Below are 19,269 nucleotides of genomic sequence, written 5' to 3' on the forward strand. Positions count from 1 at the left end.
ATGATGAGGCAACTGAAGAGCAAATAGGACCTGAATTCCCTTCTGCTGTGAGTGGTGATGTCTGCACTCAAGGTTCTGAACAGAAAGAGGAAACTCCAGTTGGCGTTACTGAAGAAAGTGAATGGGACCGACTTTTGCGTGTGAGGTCAGCAGTTGCTTTACCAGCACACTTTCTTTTTGTGATGTTTTCCGTGGTATTAAGATATAATTGTAACTGTTGTTCGATATTTTTGTGGAAGCTCACTGGAAAATCCAAATTCCAAATTTAATGAATAATACCTTAGAGAAAGTACTCATTTAATGAAATAGTACCTCCATCTGAGAACTTTATAGTTGTGATTGTACTTAGAAGTTTCGATTTGCCAAATTGTAGATGTTGTTGAGAAGAAATATGTCCCCAACTCAAAAATAAACAGAAGGACTTAACGATTAAAGTATGAAGGTTGCTGCTAAAAGAAAACAGGATGAATAGAGTTGCTAATAATTCCTTATTAAATAGGAAATAGTCTCAAAAGAATGCTACCTATATAATTGTAACATAAACAAAAGCTATCCATTTGTTGATGCTTCTTATTTATAGATCTTGGAAACTGATCCTTGGAAGTAGAAGGATTGAAAACTGTTTTGAAGCAGAATATTGTTGAACTTTGGTCGTCATGTATATAAGCTATGTGTAGCAGAGAAGACGACGTTGAGATGGATGTGCGGCAAAACTAAGAAGGATAAAGTAAGGAATGAACATTTTAGAGTTGATTTGGGAGTTGCCTCGATCCATGAGAAGCTCTGAGAAGGTCGATTGAGGCGTTATGGCCATGTTCAACAGAGGCCTGGGGATGCACCAGTGAGGAGTGATCTGACTCAGATTTAAGGAACTAAGGGAGCTAGGGGCAGGCCTAAAATGACCATCGGAGAAGTAGTGAGGAAAGACATGCATAGTTTAGGTCTTGTCCCAAGTATGACCTCGAATAGAGCAATAGAAGGGCAAAGATCCATGTAGCGGACCCCATTTAGCTGAGTTTCTACTTATTTTCTGTTGTTATGTTGCTTTCCTTTCCTTTTTATTTTTCCTATTTTGTCCTTGCTTTGATCCATGTAGCTGACCTTATTAAATTGGGATAAGGCTGAGTTTTTTATTGTATGTGATGGCTTGACAGTCTCAAACTGTCTCAAGCCGGTATTTAACCATCTTGGGTCATATCGACCAAGGCTGCTTTTTTCTTTTTACCGTTACTGTATTATTTAGGTCCCTTCCAATACTGATACATATTGATACTTAATTCTTTGGTTGTCATTGTGGTGAATGGGTATCTTTGCTATTGCTTTGGAGAACTATGTTCAATTTGAAAGTTTGATCACTCAGAAATTTGAAATATGGTAGCTTAGGAGCCCTAGGTTTGACTATTTTGTTCATCATCATCTTATTATTATTATGTTTTTCCTCCTGATTATTTCTGTAACTTCTACATCCTTTATGTTTAGATATGGATGCTAACCATACTCTCTCTCAAACATTCAAGATTCTAGATCAAACCCAGTATTTTTTTTTTCAATCAGCATAACTACTATCACTCATAATGTTGATTGCAATCTTCTTCTACATCCAAATGCATGATTAATCACTAGGAATTTGACTTCAGTAGCCAAGTTCTGTAATAGCTGGCAATTGTATGTTTACTAGTTCTATGAATACATGACATGCCTTTGGTGGCTGTTATAGTGGCTCCCTTAAGAAGGCGTGAGAAGCGAGTAATAAATGAAAAATTAATCATGAATATATGAAGAAAGGGAAATATACTGTGATATGCCTCTTATTAAACCATATTGACAGTACTTATATAACACAAATGAGGAGTTTTGATTCATCTATATTTTTATTGGTTTTGAAGGTGGGAAAAATATCAAAGTGAGGAGGAAGCAGCTCTTGGTAGGGGAAAGCGCTTAAGGAAAGCCGTTTCTTATACTGAAGCTTTTGCTTTGCATCCTAGTAAAACCCCGAGTGAGGTACTGTTTGTTAGAACTTACTTTCAGAACTGAATGGCTCTATGATATTTTTACAAGTTTTTGGCTACTTACATAAGTTGGAAGTTTTATTGCATCAGAAAAACTCCTTATATTTTCTAAATAACAAAAAAGTCCATTAATTCTTATTGTATGTTTTACTGTACATGTTGGAACATAGTTATTCATGTTTAAATGCACCTTGGCATTATGTGAAGCTTATATGCCATGTTCGGCACATAATTTCTCCAATGCACGTTGTATTTTTATGCATGCCAAAAAGTGCTAACGAGGTTGCTGAGCAGTTGGCAAAACAAGGGGTGATGCATCCCAAACTTTGTTTTGGAAATGATATCCAATTTTTAGATGTCCTACTTCCTATGTTGGGCTAGCTCTTTGAGCTGTTCCCCTAATGGAGGGCTGTATAGTGATATTTTTCTGATATATCTTTAAAGCTACTAAGTTTTAGCCTCTTTATTTTTGTATGGTCTATTATCTGCTTCTTAGTATGATTGTTATCTGTAGAGCCTAAATTCTGTGATATGTTTTCTCGGAAATATTATCCTGAAGCCCAGCCTGCCATTGATCATTGAGGGTTTTGGGTCAAAGAGGTCAAGCAAATATAGCTTTTAAAGCTTTACTGGTTTAAACGATGTAGATAAATGTAACTTAATATGACAACTGAGATGGTGGCCTTGTGGTTGCCTGGTTGGTGGTGCTTCGAAGTTCGAATGTGTTAAAGGTTCAATTTATGCTAATAGCATTATATATCTAAATGGAGCGCAATCTTAGTAGATGGGCTTCCAATTCTCGTTCCTTCGATAAGAGTTGGAAAGCCATATACATTGAAGTTAGCTCCAAACTTGGCTGCCTTTCTCACCTCACTGTTGTGTCCTGGGGTCTCCCCACTTCTATTATCTCCCCCCCCCCACCCACACCTTTAGTGTCTCTTTGTGCTGCTGAGCTGCTGATGGATACTTCCCTGATTCGTTGAGTGCTTTCTTGTGGGCTTTTGCATTTGCCACTTCTCCCCCACCCCTCTTATCCCTTGTATTTTCTTTTCTCATTGGTAATGAATTTATTTATTCATCCCCCCAAAAAAAAAAATTGCTAAGATACTTGTATAATATTTACTTAAAATTCCGGGGTCCAGCAGTGCAAGGGCCAGGTTGATGATTCAACTATCCAGGTCAAACAGTTCATTGACCAAGCAATGAGTGCAAGTAAAATTGGGTTTGAAGGGTTGATCTGCCTATTTTGAAGGGTGCTGGGCAGGCTTGGTCTCAGAACATTGAGGGAGAGTACTTGAGTACTTACGATTTAATTCTATCTCACTTCATGTGGGACTAAACAGCCAGCTTAAGACCACTAAATCTCATCTAAATCAAAATACCAATTTAACCGAGGGTCATTGGAAGTTTATCTCATGCTCTAGTCCCACTTAATTAAATTGACTTCAATTTATTTGTTTCTTTATCTGTGACATTTGGACTTCTGAGAATATTGCTGGTTTTTTATAGCCATCTTATTAAATTTTCCTTTCTTTTAATTTTATACATAGTTGAGAGGAACTTTAGGAGTGTAATGTGGCCACTTCATATCATTACAATGAAAATGCAATTTTACAAGACTACTAGTCAGCTATGACACCAATGATGTAAGGAGTTTGTTAATGTATACATTTTTGCTGCCCTACCCTAATAGTTTGAGCTTTTAGGTGAAACAGTAGAGAACATGGTATCAGAGTAGGGAGGTCGAGTGTTCGACTATGAGAAGTGCATCGGAAGAGTTTTCCCAACATTTCTTTTCCATCAATGCCACACGAAAGAAATGTCACGTGAGCTTCATGTGCAAGGACCATGGGATCTTGGCCTGCATGTGTAGGGGAGTGTGTTGTATATTTACGCTGCCCTTCCCTAACAGTTTGAGCTTCTAGGTGAAATAGTGGAGAACAGAGCTGAATGTTTGGTGATAAAGATTTGTTGATTATGGCTGCAATGATGATGTTGATATGTTTGAATGGAAAGACTAGGAGTTATAAAATTAGAAATGCTCTCATGGTTGTCAAGGCGACCCTAGGCCTCTAGGAAGTTTTGTCTGGATTGGTGCCTTGGTCGCCTAGGTGACACCAGCAAGGATTGGCGCCTTAGTTGCCTAGGCAACACCTTGGCTTCTTTCTGGTGTCGCCTTAATTTTCCCCCCTTGACTGCCTAGGCGCCGTGACAACTATGCATGCTATTCAAGGGAGCTAGGGCTGTACCTGTGCCACTAATTGAAAAGATGAGAGAATCACTTGATATTCGTGGACAGGTGTAGTGAAGAACATTTAATGTGACAAATTGCTGGTGAGGAGCTAAATGATGCAAATGGGAGGTTTTTTTTTTTTTGGGTAAACTTCACTCTCCTCCCCTGAACTAAGGCGAAATATCAACTGGACCCACCACCTTTGCGAAAATATCACTCCCCTCCCCTACAAGAAAAAGATGCTATCTAACAACCCCAACCGTTAGAATTGACTGTTAAGTCAAATTAATTTTTTTTGAAATCCCTAAAATACCCCTTTCCCTCTTTCTCCCTTTCCTCCTTTCTCTGAAAAAACAAATTAGTTTAGGGGAGGGGAGTAAGATCAGAATTTTTTGTCTAATCTTTTTTTTTTTATAAACTAATAAATCCCGAATGTCAAATTCGAATCTAAATTTTATTATTTCTGTTTTTTTGATTAATATTTTGACTGATGGGAAGAGAAATTTCCTCAACACCAGTCCTACTCTTCTAATTCCATTTGAAGTTGCAGAGAGAGAGGAGAGAGAGAGATGAAGGCATCAGTGAAGATACGAGACGAGTAGCAGCACAAGAACCCACTTCTCCGTGCAAAGATCTTCGGTCTACCCTTCACCTCCGCCATATCCGCCCGAGACCCAATAGACCTCAGCTTGAGCCTCTGCACCAGCTCAGCCTCTGGTCCGTCTCTGAAGCTGTCCTACAATCCCAATGCCACCACAAACAACTAATTCTCTCTCTCCCTAAAGTCTGGTGTCGGCCTCTTTGGCTCTCCCTATAACTCCCCTCTCATCATGTCTACACATTTCAATCTCCTGGGAAATCCTAACCTACTTTCTGCGTCCAATTCAAGCCCCAATTCGGCGATTTCTCTCTCAAGAAAACGGCCCTTTCTGCCTCTACTTCTACCTCCAACGACAATGATCATTCTAAGGAGAACAGTGGAACCCAGATCAATGGCAGGCTGGCGGCCCTGAAGGGCCGTTGGTTTGGAGGGATTTTAGTGAATCTCGTGGCTGCTTGTTGTCTGGAGTTGCAGTGATGGCAAAGACGGTGTTGCCGGTGACCAAACGCGCTGTGGTCAGATTCAGGTGGGGTGTGAATTTTCCTTCTGATTTTGGTGGGAAGAAATTGCCATTTTTGACAGTTGATAAGATTGGGATTGAGAGGGTTGATGAGGAGCAGGAAGTGAAGCCCAAGAGCAGCAGCTGCAGTGATGTTGGGGATTTGAAGATGCTGAAAAGTGTGTGTTTGTGGATGAGTAGAGAAGTTGAGGTTTTGCAGAAAGAGAATAGAGAGATGAAAGACAGCTTGGAAAAGTTTAGAAGATTAGGGGTTTCTTTGAGGAATCCTCATAGGGAAGGTGATGATCTTGGGAGGAGGAATTCATAGGGGGAGTGATGATCTTGGGAGGAGGAATCCCTTGCCATCGCCTGTTGAAACCTGTAGCGAGTTTGAGCAGTGGAGGAACAAGAAGAACAGCATTGTAGAAGAAGAACAGATGTGTTTGATGTTCGGTCGTCTGAGGAGGAGAATCAGGTGTTTGAGTTGGGTTCTTAGATAGAGTTGTAGAGGGAAAGGGAGAAAGAGGGAAAGAAAGGGGTTTTCATTTAAGATGAGAGTAGGTTAGGTATTAGACAAATAGGGGGTATTTTGGGGATTATGAAAAAAATTAACTTGACTTAACAGCCAAAACTAACGGTTGGGGCTGTTAGATAACATCTTTTTCTTGTAGGGGAGGGTAATGGTATTTTCGCAAAGGTGGTGGGTCCAATTGATATTTCGCCATAGTTCAGGGGAGGGGAGTGAAGTTTACCCTTTTTTTTTTTCTGATAAGAAAATGAGAGATGTTGAAGACCAAAGCCAACCCAGGTTGAAATGGTAAGCAAAGATATAGATACTTGTGTGTAAACAGCATAAATAATCATATATAAAATAAAATGGTGCAACAAGATTCTGCCAACCTTGTTTCCATCCCCATCTTACTCATGTAATTGGTCCTCCACTTCAATATCTTTTCCATGGGAACAACATTAACTTTTCTCAATATCATTCAATCAGACTAAGTAAGCCATACTGTCTGGATCTGTTGACAAGCCAAATTAAGTGTATTCAAATGCGAGGCATACAATCAGAGGCAGGGTTGCTTTACTGAATTGTGATCCACACTGTGTTTGCTGCTCCAATTTCCTTAAAGCACAGTATCTTCTTTTCTTCTCTTCATTAGATTCCTAAATTGCTTATGCCATTGAAGTTTGACGTGTTTACATGATCACAACATTATTTTTCGTTTTGAAGCTTAATTCTCTTGACCTAAACAGTCACGTATTAGAAATACTTGTTTTTGATATTGATTATGCATACTTGTTGGCTTTAATCGTAATATGTCAAATCAGAATGATAATCAAAAGGAGGAGCAGGAGCCAGAACCTGAATATACTCCTGCTGGTCGAGCTCTAAAAGCAAAGTTGTAAGTCTCTAATCTCTCTTACTTGGTATTGACTATGCTTCCTTCATGTTAAGATCCCATATTTACAGAAAGTTCTATCTTTGAACAGTGCCAAGCTCCGTGCTAGACAAAAAGAAAGGCTTGCACAGAGAAATATGACTGATAGATCTCATCATATTGAGGGACAGTTTGGGCCCGAGTCACTTCCTCCATTCCCGGACACTGATGCCAAGGAAGGGGAGAAACCAGTTGATCCTGTCAGAGAACAGGCTTTAGCAATTGAATTGGCGAATAAAAAACTTGATCAGCCATCAGAACCATCAAAAAACAAGAGCGACTCAACTCTGAGGCTGGGGAGACCCTCAAAACCTGGTCACAGAAGTGTCTTGAGCGGTCTGGACCTTTCTGTTAGCTCCCCTGGGCCTTTTGCATCTGATGTTTTTCTCCATGGCCCCCAGTTCCAGAGCACAAGATACAGTAATTCAGGGCCTACCAGCAACCTGTTACCAGTTCTGGGACTTTGTGCTCCAAATGCTAGTCAACAAGATTCAATACATAGGAATTTTCAACCCTATACCCTTCCAAGATCAAACTGTGGCCAAAGCAGTTTAGGATTGGGTTTTTAGAATTTCCTTTTCATCTAGCCCCTGGTGCTGGAAAATCAATTAACACAGACATAAAAAGCCGAGAGAGTATTGCAGATGCATGTTCACTGTCAGATTCACTCTCAGATGTCTTGCAATGTCGAGCCAAGGGTAGCATCCCAGATTACTTTCCATTTAATCTGGTATGTGCTGTCTTCAGCATTATTTGGTGTTATGGTTTTCTTTCATTCTCAGCTAAAGACTGCTTCACATATCCAATTTTTGATGTCTCAGCTTTATCTTAGCCAAGATTATGAATTCCCCCCTCCCTACTTTGGTGGCTATTTTGCAGTGTCCTCTAGCAACCACACGAGGAAGATGCCCTGATCCTGTTGGTATTTCAGATTCTTCTTTCTCTGCCTTTCAAGAAAAGATGGCACTGCAAAGCTTGGCTGATAATGAGAACCATTTGCCACAATTTTCACATCGAGCTAAGAATGTGCCAAGATACCATCCTGACTTCTTACCTAGCTTGTCTCTGGTCACGAGAAATGAAGTTCTAAATGACTCATTGCAAGATCTCCCCGCAATGCCATTGTTGCCAAATTTGAGACCACCAGAGGAACCAAAGTATAATCCCCTGGTAAGAGAGGTGCCTCCCACCTCAGGGATGGGTCAGGTGCAGTCCTTGTATTCCTCTTTACCAGAGAAGCATAAGAAGGTACTAGATAACATAATGACAAGGACAGGATCTGGATCAAATAACTTGTTCAAAAAGAGATTAAAGATAGATGCTTGGTCTGAAGATGAACTTGATGCTCTCTGGATCGGTGTTCGTCAGCATGGTCGGGGTAACTGGGATGCCATGCTCAGAGATCCAAAGCTTAAGTTCTCCAAATTCAGAACATCTGAAGATTTGTCAGTGAAGTGGGAGGAGGAACAACTCAAGATCTTTGATGGAACATCATTGGCATTGTCAAAAGCAGGCAAAGCCTCCAAAAATCTGTCATTCACTGGCATCTCTGATGGAATGATGATACGAGCATTGCATGGAAGTAAGCCTTCTAGTCTTGGGACAGACCAGTGTATGGCTCCTAAATTTCGAACTCATCTGACGGATATGCAATTGGGTTATGGGGATCTAACATCTACCCTGCCACATGTTGATCAATCTGAACAATTTGGTATTCCAAATGACGCTAATGCAGCTATCCCAACTTGGAAATCTGATAAATCTTGGCCAAATTTCAGTGGAGATTGTCCTGCCGGGCCTTCTGATAGGCCTGGAACTTTTTCCAACTTTCATTTGGAGCATCCGTATATGGTCAATTCTTTTGCAAACAGTAGCTTAAGCTCTCTTGCTTCAAATTACTCAAGCAGCTTTGAGTTTAAGCAAAATGAGGATGAACAGGGAGCAAATAAATATTCCAAATTGCCAAGCCTTTTGGATCGATCACTTTTGTTGAGGGATTCTCTTAATAGCATGCACGGTGGTGAATCCACTAGTCCCAGGGTGCTGCCTGATCCTAATAAGCGGCTTAGTTTTAGCTGTTCTGCTGCCATGGATGACAAAGCTGGAACTAGTTCTATGATGAGCAAGCTTCCTCATTGGTTGCGTGAAGCTGTCAGCATTCCTTCAAGGCCACGAGAACCTGATCTGCCTCCAACTGTTTCAGCAATAGCTCATTCGGTACGCTTACTTTATGCTGAAGAGAAGAAGACTATTCCGCCATTTACTGTCCCAGGTCCACCCCCTTCCCTGCCAAGGGATCCTAGGAGGAGTCTTAAGAAGGAGAAGCGTAGGTTGCGTAATGTCAAGAGGATGACAGCTGACATTGCTGAATCCAGCAAGAACTTTCAAAGCAGCATGCTTGTTGACAATGTTGCTTCAAGGTCCATTCCTTTGGGGCCACCATTGCCAATGCCTTTGCTGCCACAGTCAATGCCTGGCAAATCAGGATTTGATGGTCGTCAATCTGATCTCAACTTGCTGCCGTCAAATTTAAATCTGATGAATGTTCCATCGTCATCATTCAGTAAAAAACAACGCAAGAAAATTGGTACAGATTTATCCCCCTCTCCTGAAGTGCTTCACTTGGTAGCATCTTGTGTGGCACCAGGCCCACAGTTAGCACCAGTTACAGGAATGGAGAGATCCACCTTCCTCAGGAGTGAGATGCCTTTGCCAAAGGTTCCTGAGGATGTTGGTGAGGGTGGAATCTCCAAATTGGAAGGTGCACATGAAAATCCAAAGGCAGTGCGGAGCTTGTTATTCCCTACTTTGGATCAGGTGCCCAAGGATAAAACTGACCGAACTGAAAGCGGGGACTCAAGCAAGACTCACTCGGATCATTGTAACATTGATCGGCGTGAATTTGAGGAAATATCGTCTGAGGAAACTGTGTCAGATAAACATGGGAGTGAACACGAACCATAGCTGTTTTTCCCTCTATACCTTGTAGAGCATTTCGGTAATGATTATTCTTTGTAAGATTTGTTGAGTAGTGTCAATAGGATCAATTAGGATGACGATATCTCCTGTGTAAAGCATCTGTAAGAAAAAGAAATATAAATATATAGTTTTCCATCTCATTTTGCATTTCATCCTCGATCTTTGGTCTCTCAGCCCATGTCCATTAGAAGCAGGTTTTGTTATTTCTTGAGAAGAAATTCCAAAGCGAGAGCTCCAAATTTTGGTGGTAATAGTCATCTGACTTTCTTGTTACTCTTTTCTTGGTGCTTCTGTTTGTTCTCAGAATGCAGTGTGCAACTTTATTAAGGATGCGCAATGAATGTAAGAAAGAGGTGGTACACTGAACTCTCACATTCAAACACACAGTTCACACCTTTGTGTTCAATCTTAACGTCTGATTTGACTGTGCATATCTTTCTGGTATGATCTGTGCTCATGTAAGGCAAGGTTGAAGGTTAAATAAGTAGGATACCCTGGTCAGACCATTCGGTGTGCTGACCACTAGACTTTATTGGTCGAAGTCCTTTGAATTATTGACTAGTCAATGCTTCTTCCAGAGCAAATGGTTGAACCAACAGGTTTAGGAGCACGGCTTAATAAACCAAACCCAACCACCCAATCATTCCAGGATTGAACTGGAATCGGTATCAAAAGGGTTGCTGGTTTTCTGGTTAAACCCCATAATATTTGAAAACTAATGGTTGGCTTTCATGTCCATTTTGTTCTTACAAACTATGCTTTGGACTATTTGGCTTTTTAGGATTAAGATTGCCTATACTGATGGCGATGTGACGTGGCATTTTAGGATTAAGATTGCCTATACCGATGGTGATGTGACGCAATGATTGGATAGAATCTTGGCTCACCATTAACTACCACCCTTATTGAGGTAAAACATATCCTTCCCCATTTCAATAACATGATCATATTCCATGGCTGAAGTGATTCTCTCCTCTCACCATGGGTGAGGAGAAATTGGATTACGTTTTCTTTCACCATTGGTGTGTATATTTGGCTACGTAGGTATTCGAAATATTTTCTTCTAGGAGAAGCCTTAGACTCTCTGCCCCCACTTCCAGGCTTCCGTTTCTGGTGCAAATGCAGAGTGAGAACCAAGAAAGCTTAACAAAATATGTATTCCCAGTGAGGTAACGTTACCTGTCAAAGGTGTTTTGGTAAATTCTCATGAATTATATTAATTTTGTATTTACAAAAATACCCCTCAACAAGCTAGTGGTTACTCTGTTCAAGACATATTTCTAAATTGTCCAGGAACACTGCTCAAGAAATATTTTTTTTAAATTGCCCATTGCCCATTAGTCAAAGGAATGTTCTTATCCAGCCATCAATACCTTAAGTCCCCTCCTAACCAAAAAAAACAATAAAAAAACCCAAGTCCTCAGTGACCTGAATCTGGATTCTGGACCCAATTCATATACTATATTCAGCCATGAAGATGTAAATGTTTTTTTTCCCCTCTTCCTTCATTGTTCATTCTATTTTTTTTATTTTTTTTATTTTTTTTTTATGAATATGAGGATGAGAGAGAGAGAGAGAGAGAGTCACATGCATTTTTTTCTCCTCTTCATTGTTTACTCTATCACTCTTTTGTTTTTTTTGGCAAGCCCTTTCTATCACTCTGAGATATGAGAACCCAAGCCATTTCACCGCGTGATCTCTCTTTATTTCAATCTTCCCAATTCTCAAACTCAGAGTTGCTGGTTCTCTTCAGAGCTTTAAAGCACCATTAAACCCAAAATCCAAAAAACTCTAAAAACAATGAAGAAGCTAGAAAGAGCAACATGAAGAGATCTTCTGCATTATCCAGAAGTTCAATACTAGTCAATTTGGAGAGAGTATAAAAAATTGAAGAAACTAGAAAGAGCAACACGGAGAGATCTTCTGCAATATCCAAAAGTACAAAACTAGTTAATTTGGAGAAATTATAAAAAAATTGTTAATACCCATTAAGTGCAAAATTAGGCTGATCATCAAGTCTTAAAGTCTCTCTCTCTCTCTCTCTCTCTCTCTGAAATACCAAAACTTGGGGATGTTGGATCAGCTAGCCATGATTGAATATTCACATCCATAACATCTAAAACAGAGTTAAAAAACCAACCCAAAAAGATTATTATGGGTTAATCAAGAAGAAAGGAAGAAGAAGAGATGAAAGGATCAAAATGAAGACTAATGAGAGGTGGCTACAGAGAGACGCCTTGGAGGTGCATTTTGAGGTGTGGCAGCGAACCTTGAAGAGAAGGCGAGCAAGTGATGGTACTTATCATCATCTAACATACCTCCAAACCCACTGGTGTCGAAGTTGAGTGCATAGCTCCATGGGTCATACCTGTAATGGAATGTGTTGGGCTTTTTATTATTCACAGTCGCTGCACATAATAACATCCACCTCTGTTTCTTCATCAGTTTCTTCACAAGTCTCATTATACAGCAACGGCCGTTCTGTCTTCTTGAAGTGGCTGTAGGAGTGGTTGGGATAGCCGGAGTGGAGGTGGGGCTCCCACCTTTACCACCACAATTGGTGGCGGATGTCTGTTTTGGCCACCATAAGAAACCCATTTGTGTCGTCTCTTTCTCTCACTCTCTCTGAAATATGGAAGTTATGGAAATAGAGAACTGGTGGGGTTGGTGTTGGAAACTCCTTTATATAATGGGTGAGAAATTAAGTTGCAATTTCCATTGGTTTTTCTCTTAAAGGTCAAAGGATCATTTGGCTTTTTCTCATGTGATCAAGTTAGTTTCCCAATCTACTTACTCACCAAAATAAAAAAATAAAAAATAAAAAATAAAAAATAAAAAATAATAAAAATAAAAAATAAAAATGAAAGTTTGCTCCCCAAACTATGTTAATATATATAGTTGTCTCTTTCTCTTTCCAAAAAAAAAAGTTATTCTTTCCTTTTCCATTAACAAAAGGATATTTTGAGGAAATTTTAGTGTGACTTTTGAGTAAAATCTTCCTATGTTGATATAGTTCTCTCTTTCCTCTTCCCCCCACCCCCTCAAAAAAAAAAAACTTAATTTTTTCTTCCCTTCTTTAATAAAAGGGTATTTTTTTATAGGAAATTTCAGTATGTCTTTTGTGTTAAATTTCGCTATATGTTAATATAGTTATCTCTTTACTCTTTAAAAAAAAAAAAAGGATAATTTTTTCTTCCCTTTCTTAAGAGGGTATTTTGAGTAGATTCTATATTGCCTTTTGAGTTAAGTTTTTCTTTGAGTTAATATAGGTGAAAATGTCAGGTATACTGTAAGTTACCACCCATTGTGTTTCTCTCTCTTCCCTTTTTTAAAATGACCCCTACTGCTCTTATATGATATCTCATATGGTGCCTTCATTGGTGTTATTTACTAGCTTACCGTATTGACATATACTAGTGGCATACCTATGAAAAAAAGATTTTGTAAACTTAGATAGTGTGTGGAACCCTTTTGCTCACCCCTCACAATTCATCATTCACCTATAAGTGCATAATTGTGAATTCTCCCATATTGTAAGATTATTTTGAGGATCCTCCGCCAAAACTAATACTTTGGCATAAGAGGGAATCCACTCCTTATAGTTATTTTATATTTTCTTTTCAAAAAATAGAAAGAAAAAAACGATTAGTTTCTTTTTCAGTGTCTTTTGTTTTGTTCCTTATCTGTTCTCATTGGGCTTTGGAAATTGCAAGAATCCAATGTAGTGATGGAGTGTGTCACAAAGCATGTGAATGTACTTTCTTAGAAGGGTAAAATTGAAAAATAGGTTTAACTGGTGATTTAGGTTAATTGCTCCACAAAGGAGAGGCTCTCCCCATGGTCCAGACTCCAGACTCCAGACTCCAATTTTGTCACTTCCTTCTATAAAAGGTACATAATAGATTAGTGGATCTAATCTAATTGTGTGAACAAGTTGTAACCAATAGGAGAGTGACACATCAAATTGTTATTGGAGTTAGTAATGGTATACTTAATACAACTAATTTAGAAGATATAATGATATATGCCTTACAATTTTTGTATAGATGAAATGTATCCTTTGATTGTTATGGCTGATCGAATCTTTAATGATCTAATGGAAACAATGTTGGTGTAAGGGTGTCAATTTGTTACATAGGATAAAAACCTGGATTGTGATCTAAATTGGACTGGAATTTAGTCTAGATCTTTCATGGTTGGCCTCATAATTAGCATATTTCAGGTATCTAGGGTTTTTTTTTTCCCTCTCCATTCGAAGGCAAAATGATTCTATGATGTATTTCTCAATTATTTTAGATCTGAAAGATCACTAAGGGAATTAGATTGGACTCGCTTTAAAATGCATAAATAAACTACTTAATAAGAATTGTAAAATGATGAAAAATATTATTAGTAGCAATCCATTTCAAAAGAACTTTGTTTATTAAGACAGTAGGTAGCAACTTAACCTAAATGTGTCAATCAGTATGGTATTGGGTATGGTACAATAGGCTAAGAGGTAATTCCAAACTATATCATATTAAAAAAAAAATATAATTACATTTTAATACTGATGATTTGATTTTGTATCGATTAGGTACGATTTTTATTTGGTACCATTTCAATTCAATATATATCAAACGGCTTTATCTTAAATACCAATATCATACTGTATGACAAACATGATGATCTGAGATTGGCCCGTTTGAACTAGACCCGATCCATGACCTGTCTTGATTACCCATGTCGAAACTAAAAGAATCCAATAAAGTGGATGCGGGTCGGGTTCACATTTGATATGGCATGGGCTGTGGTTTTGTGTTCGTCAAGTCTAGTTACGCAGTTCTTTCACCTGTCAGTCTGGGTTATATTAGATAATTAATAGAAACAGGGTGTCAGACCCGTCCAAACGAAACGGGCGACCAAAGGGAAGGCTTTGGGAATTGGGATATGACTGAGGACTCTGTGAGAGAGAGAAAGAGAGAAAGAGAGAAAGAGAGAAAGAGAGAAAGAGAAATGACAACAACAAAAAAGGACTAAAGGACACAGACAAAACCTCTTGATTCTGTGATTCGCGTGAGAGAGATAAAGAGAGAGGATAGGATATTAGTATGTTTTGTGGGTCCCACTGACAATTTCCTTTTCTATCAATAATTGATATGCTTTCTTGTCACTTTTCTTTGGCTGGATTAAATTTGGAAATACTGATTCAGCTCATACGGAGTCGCTGACACGGCCGGCTCTGATTGTGTGTCTTTTATGTTAAAGTGGGTCCTACTTAATTTTTCACTCCATCAGATTTGGATAAAAGAACCATTTGTCACCAACGTGGAGGGTCTACCAACTCCTCTTAAGGCTAATCCAATAGGCCATCACGTGCCACCTAATATCTCTCTCACTCTCACACGGGGTAGAGAGTGGACGTATGAAAATCGTCTACAATCGCTGTACCAGTATAATAAACATTGAATGGCTGAGAGTATTTTGGAATTCATGCTCAGATGTTCTCAGTTATCCAATGCTCTACTGAGAATGTGGACTCAAGAGTGAATTAACCCCACGGTTTATGATCAAAGAAGAAAAAAAACTCTCGATCTCAAGTCTCAAAGCTCATTAGTCACCACTCATCTAGTAATCACCAACCGTTGGATTGGGATTCTCTTATGAGTTGTGATCATTCAGGTCTTGCCCATAGTTACTTGGGTAATTGACACGTGTCCAAATAATGATTCAATGGTTCTCGACACGACATCTCTATTTTGATCAGTAAAAGTATATTTGTTAGATAACCACTTGGACACGTGTTGATCACCCAAGTAGTACTTCTAGGTTGACTTGGGCGATCACCATGAGAGAAGCCAGATCCCCAACCTTTACCCCATGTGATCCTCTCTCTCTCTCTCTCTCTCTCTCTCTATTACATATATAGTCAGGTTATCTTAATGCTAAGATTTTCTTGTACCATCCCCACCACACCCCCCCGCAACCCCCCCCCAAAAAAAAAAAAAAGATGATAAGATTTTGCCTGCAACCAACTGATCCCATCATAAGATTATATTCAGAAAATTAATTGGGATTAACAGTTCCTATGAATGAAATGATCCACATGTGCACCGAAGAAGAAAGTGTTCTTTATTAATTCCTATTGGGGTTTGAATCTATATTGACCAACATGTATTGATGCCAACTACACAATACTCACATTCAAACAACAGCATCTCTCTGACCTTTACCATGTAAACCATTAGAGTAATCAGATTTTGAGTCTGAGTTTATTCCAAGGATTAATATTAATGTATTAACTAACAGTCCTTCTTTAACTGGGATTTTCCAAAATCCTTATTTTTATATCTTGTTTGATTGTAGTTAGATATGCAAGTCAGATACCATTTATATCTTACTCTCACTTAATTTTTTCCTAGCATCCTTCCATCTGTTTTATCTACTTAGTCTAATCAGTACCCTATCTTGTCTAAGGTTGGAATTGGACTGGTTGCAAGAACTAATAACTAACAACCAAAACCTAAATTAATTGCAGTTACCTTGATCCTGTTACTGACTTTGTTATAACTTACATGACCTGGAAACTCTTTGAAGAAGACAGAATTGCTTTTTAGTTTTAACAGTGCTCATAGTACAGTTATTTCTTGATTGATTGATTACTTTGTTTATAAAATACATAAAAAAAAAAGCAAAAAAAAATCCAGTGGTTCACACTTATCAAAGTGCATATTTTTTTTTTTTATATTATTAGCATTATTTTTACATTCTTTACTTCTCAAAGGCTGGTTTAGTCTTCATGGAACATTGTTCACTTTAGTTATTCGAGATGACAGTGAAATTAGGGTTGTAAGAAACCTTTTACAACTAGCTAGTCTGCATGCTTTATGGCTTAGCTAGCCTGGTTGGTATCAATATAGGATTCCGATAAAAGTGTTTTCTTTCATTAAACATCTCTCTCTCTCTCTCTCTCTCTCTCTCTCTCTCTCTCTCTCTCTCTCTCTCTCTCTCTCTCTCTCTCTCTAGATGCTATGGAAGAATACCCAAGTTCTGAACTCTGAAGTTTGAAAAGTTCTCTCTCTCTCAAAAGATGCTATGGGAGAATACTACAAGTTAGAATGTGGGGAAAAAATTAATGGTCTGAACTCTAAAGTTTTAAAAATCTTTTTCTCTAAATGCTATGGGAGAATAATCCAAGTTGAATTGTGGGGGTAAATCTTTTGTGGGTCTGAAAGATAAAGATCTCTCTCTCTCTCTCTCATTGTTGGAAGCACATGACCCCCTCAACTATCCATGAGGACCAGATATGACAAGTAAATTTAAGAACAAGAATAATGTGGGTTCAAAATTCGTAATAATGGACACATTTTAATTATATGAATTCAATATTGTTATATATCACACTACCATGCATTTGACCTATGCCATAAGACATCCTCTTATATTGGAAAATATTCAAATAGCCTTCTCCATTGTTATATACTTTCCACAGCTCATGCACTGTCCTCTAATTATATTAGAAAAGCATTTAATTTAAAGCTCCCACAAGGGTTTGAAGTTGTACACTTAAACAAGTTTTTTGATTTGACCAAACCCATGATTGTTTGAAACTCTTTTCACCTTTAATGTAGTACCTGTTGATCCATCTTATGGTCAGAAAGTGTAGGAAGTTTATTAGTTTTCTCTCTGCTTGATTTATAATGTCACTGTTTTCAATTTTGATGGGAATATTGTCTTAATAAATGTTAGTTTTGTTTGATAATGTCTTCCAATGATACTTTGGTCACATTAAAGACAAAAAGTAACAGTACATTGGATCTATTGTTTTAAAAGCATGCACTTGATGAACCCCTTACTTAAAAGTCTAAAAAATATTAACAATGGAGGCTTCTGTAAAACCCATAAAATTTCTTTTTTTATCTTCCAATTTTGACTATTACTTTAAAACCCATATGGGAATGCTAACTTAAGAACATGTCTCAAGTGGTTTGATACTTTAATACTTTGAGTTATTATTATAATTGGGTATAACATGTGATGCTAAGCTAGCATTTTGCTTGATTATTAGATTTAAAAATAAAGCCCATATGGGGTGGTGTGTCATCCTTCATTGAACACGTCTAATTGTTTTGATCCTCCTAAAGGAAACACATTATGATGCCAAAATCTCAAATTTAATAATCCTAATTTGTAAATCTTGTGACAGTTTTCCTACTTATTAATTGAAGATTGAAGAGAATACAAGAGGTAATACTTACATTATAACCTTTCTAAGTTATAATAAAACGTAAAGTTCTATACTGGGATGATAATTCATGTGATTGAAATTAGTAGGCATTACCTCAAAATAAATAAATAAATAATAAATAGTGAGCATCACAAATTCGATGAAGATAATTAATTAGGGCAAAAACTTGCTAGCTCATAGTATGACATGCCCACAGTGCAAAAGACGTTTCTCTCTCTTGTAGTACATTTCTTCGGAGGTCTAATTTAGTATTGTAGTGTAGGACTTATGATGTATTTGGTATGTACTCTAAGAATTGATTTTGAATCTAGAATATATTCTAAGGCAAGAAAGTAGAGAAAAACTCAAGGATTAAAGTATCGGTATCGGTCATCGTATCAGTCGGCCAAAATTAAGATACGTATCGAAGGGTATCGTATCGTATCGGAGATACGCTAAAGATACGCACATAAATGGATAGGAAACACTTTTTTATACACTTTTGCATAAAAAAAAATAGTTAAAAAAAGTTATATATAACATATATTATGCATAAACAGTAAATTGAGAGTATCGCACTAAGAATTCAAGGTTTGTAATTGTCTCATAAATGTAAAATCCTTGTTCCCAACCTTGATTTCCACTTTAGTTAAAGAGAAAAATGGTTGACAGCAACTTTGGAACAAAAACACCTCAAAAAATTATGTTTTTCTAAAAAATTACCCATTTTGGCCATTTTATGACCGTATCGGTTGATACATACCGATGCACACCGATACGTACGATACATACCGATACATATCGAAACGTACATTTCACTTCAATTTTGAATTTTTCATAGAGTATCGGTACGTATCAGTGAGTATCGGTGGTATATCGGTGCATATCGGTGTGTATCGTAGGATACGTATCGATACATAAGGGTTTTAAAATTTTCATGATACGTATCGGTATGTATCGTGCCGATGCCTACCGATACAGATACGTATCGGCCGATATGACACGATACTCACCGATACTTAAAACCATGGAAAAACTTGATTTAAAAATGCATTCTAGACCGATAATCTATTTTGAGATGCATAATAAACTCGTTCTAGACCGGTTGACACCCCTAACTAGTAGGGATGGAAAGTATTAGGGTTAAACTGGTCGGGTTTAGTGCTGGACAAACTCTGCCCCGCTCTGTTTGCCATCACAGGTGTGATCCGCAATCGCCAATGGGCATGTTTTAGCTGTATGGCCCGACCCAGTAGAGTGGTTGTGTCTTGTGTGCGCGACAGCGCGTGAAATGGATATA

At 38.1% G+C, this 19,269-nt stretch overlaps 2 protein-coding genes across 7 annotated transcripts in view; both read left to right on the forward strand.

Annotated features, from left to right (window-relative positions):
* Positions 1–6,748, forward strand: part of LOC122076559 (protein CHROMATIN REMODELING 4-like) — an 81,971-nt gene extending 75,223 nt beyond the window's left edge. For all 6 annotated transcript variants that reach the window (XM_042641919.1, XM_042641921.1, XM_042641922.1 and 3 more), the window contains 2 exons: positions 1,887–2,001; positions 6,675–6,748. In XM_042641919.1, the coding sequence (XP_042497853.1) occupies positions 1,887–1,907 (21 nt within the window). In that variant the 3' untranslated portion in view covers positions 1,908–2,001; positions 6,675–6,748. The remainder of the gene's footprint in view (positions 1–1,886; positions 2,002–6,674) is intronic.
* A 611-nt stretch (positions 6,749–7,359) lies between these two features.
* On the forward strand, positions 7,360–9,915 carry LOC122076561 (protein CHROMATIN REMODELING 4-like). The gene is made up of 2 exons (XM_042641925.1): positions 7,360–7,514; positions 7,664–9,915. Exon 2 carries the CDS (start codon positions 7,745–7,747, stop codon positions 9,746–9,748), a length of 2,004 nt encoding a protein of 667 aa, XP_042497859.1. The 5' UTR covers positions 7,360–7,514; positions 7,664–7,744; the 3' UTR covers positions 9,749–9,915.
* The last annotated feature ends 9,354 nt before the right edge of the window (positions 9,916–19,269 follow it).

Source organism: Macadamia integrifolia, chromosome 4 (genome assembly GCF_013358625.1).
Source record: "Macadamia integrifolia cultivar HAES 741 chromosome 4, SCU_Mint_v3, whole genome shotgun sequence".
NCBI lineage: Eukaryota > Viridiplantae > Streptophyta > Magnoliopsida > Proteales > Proteaceae > Macadamia > Macadamia integrifolia.

Coding starts and splice junctions, on each gene's coding strand:
- LOC122076561 (XM_042641925.1), top strand. CDS start 7,745: ATGGCACTGCAAAGCTTGGCTGATAATGAGAACCATTTGCCACAATTT.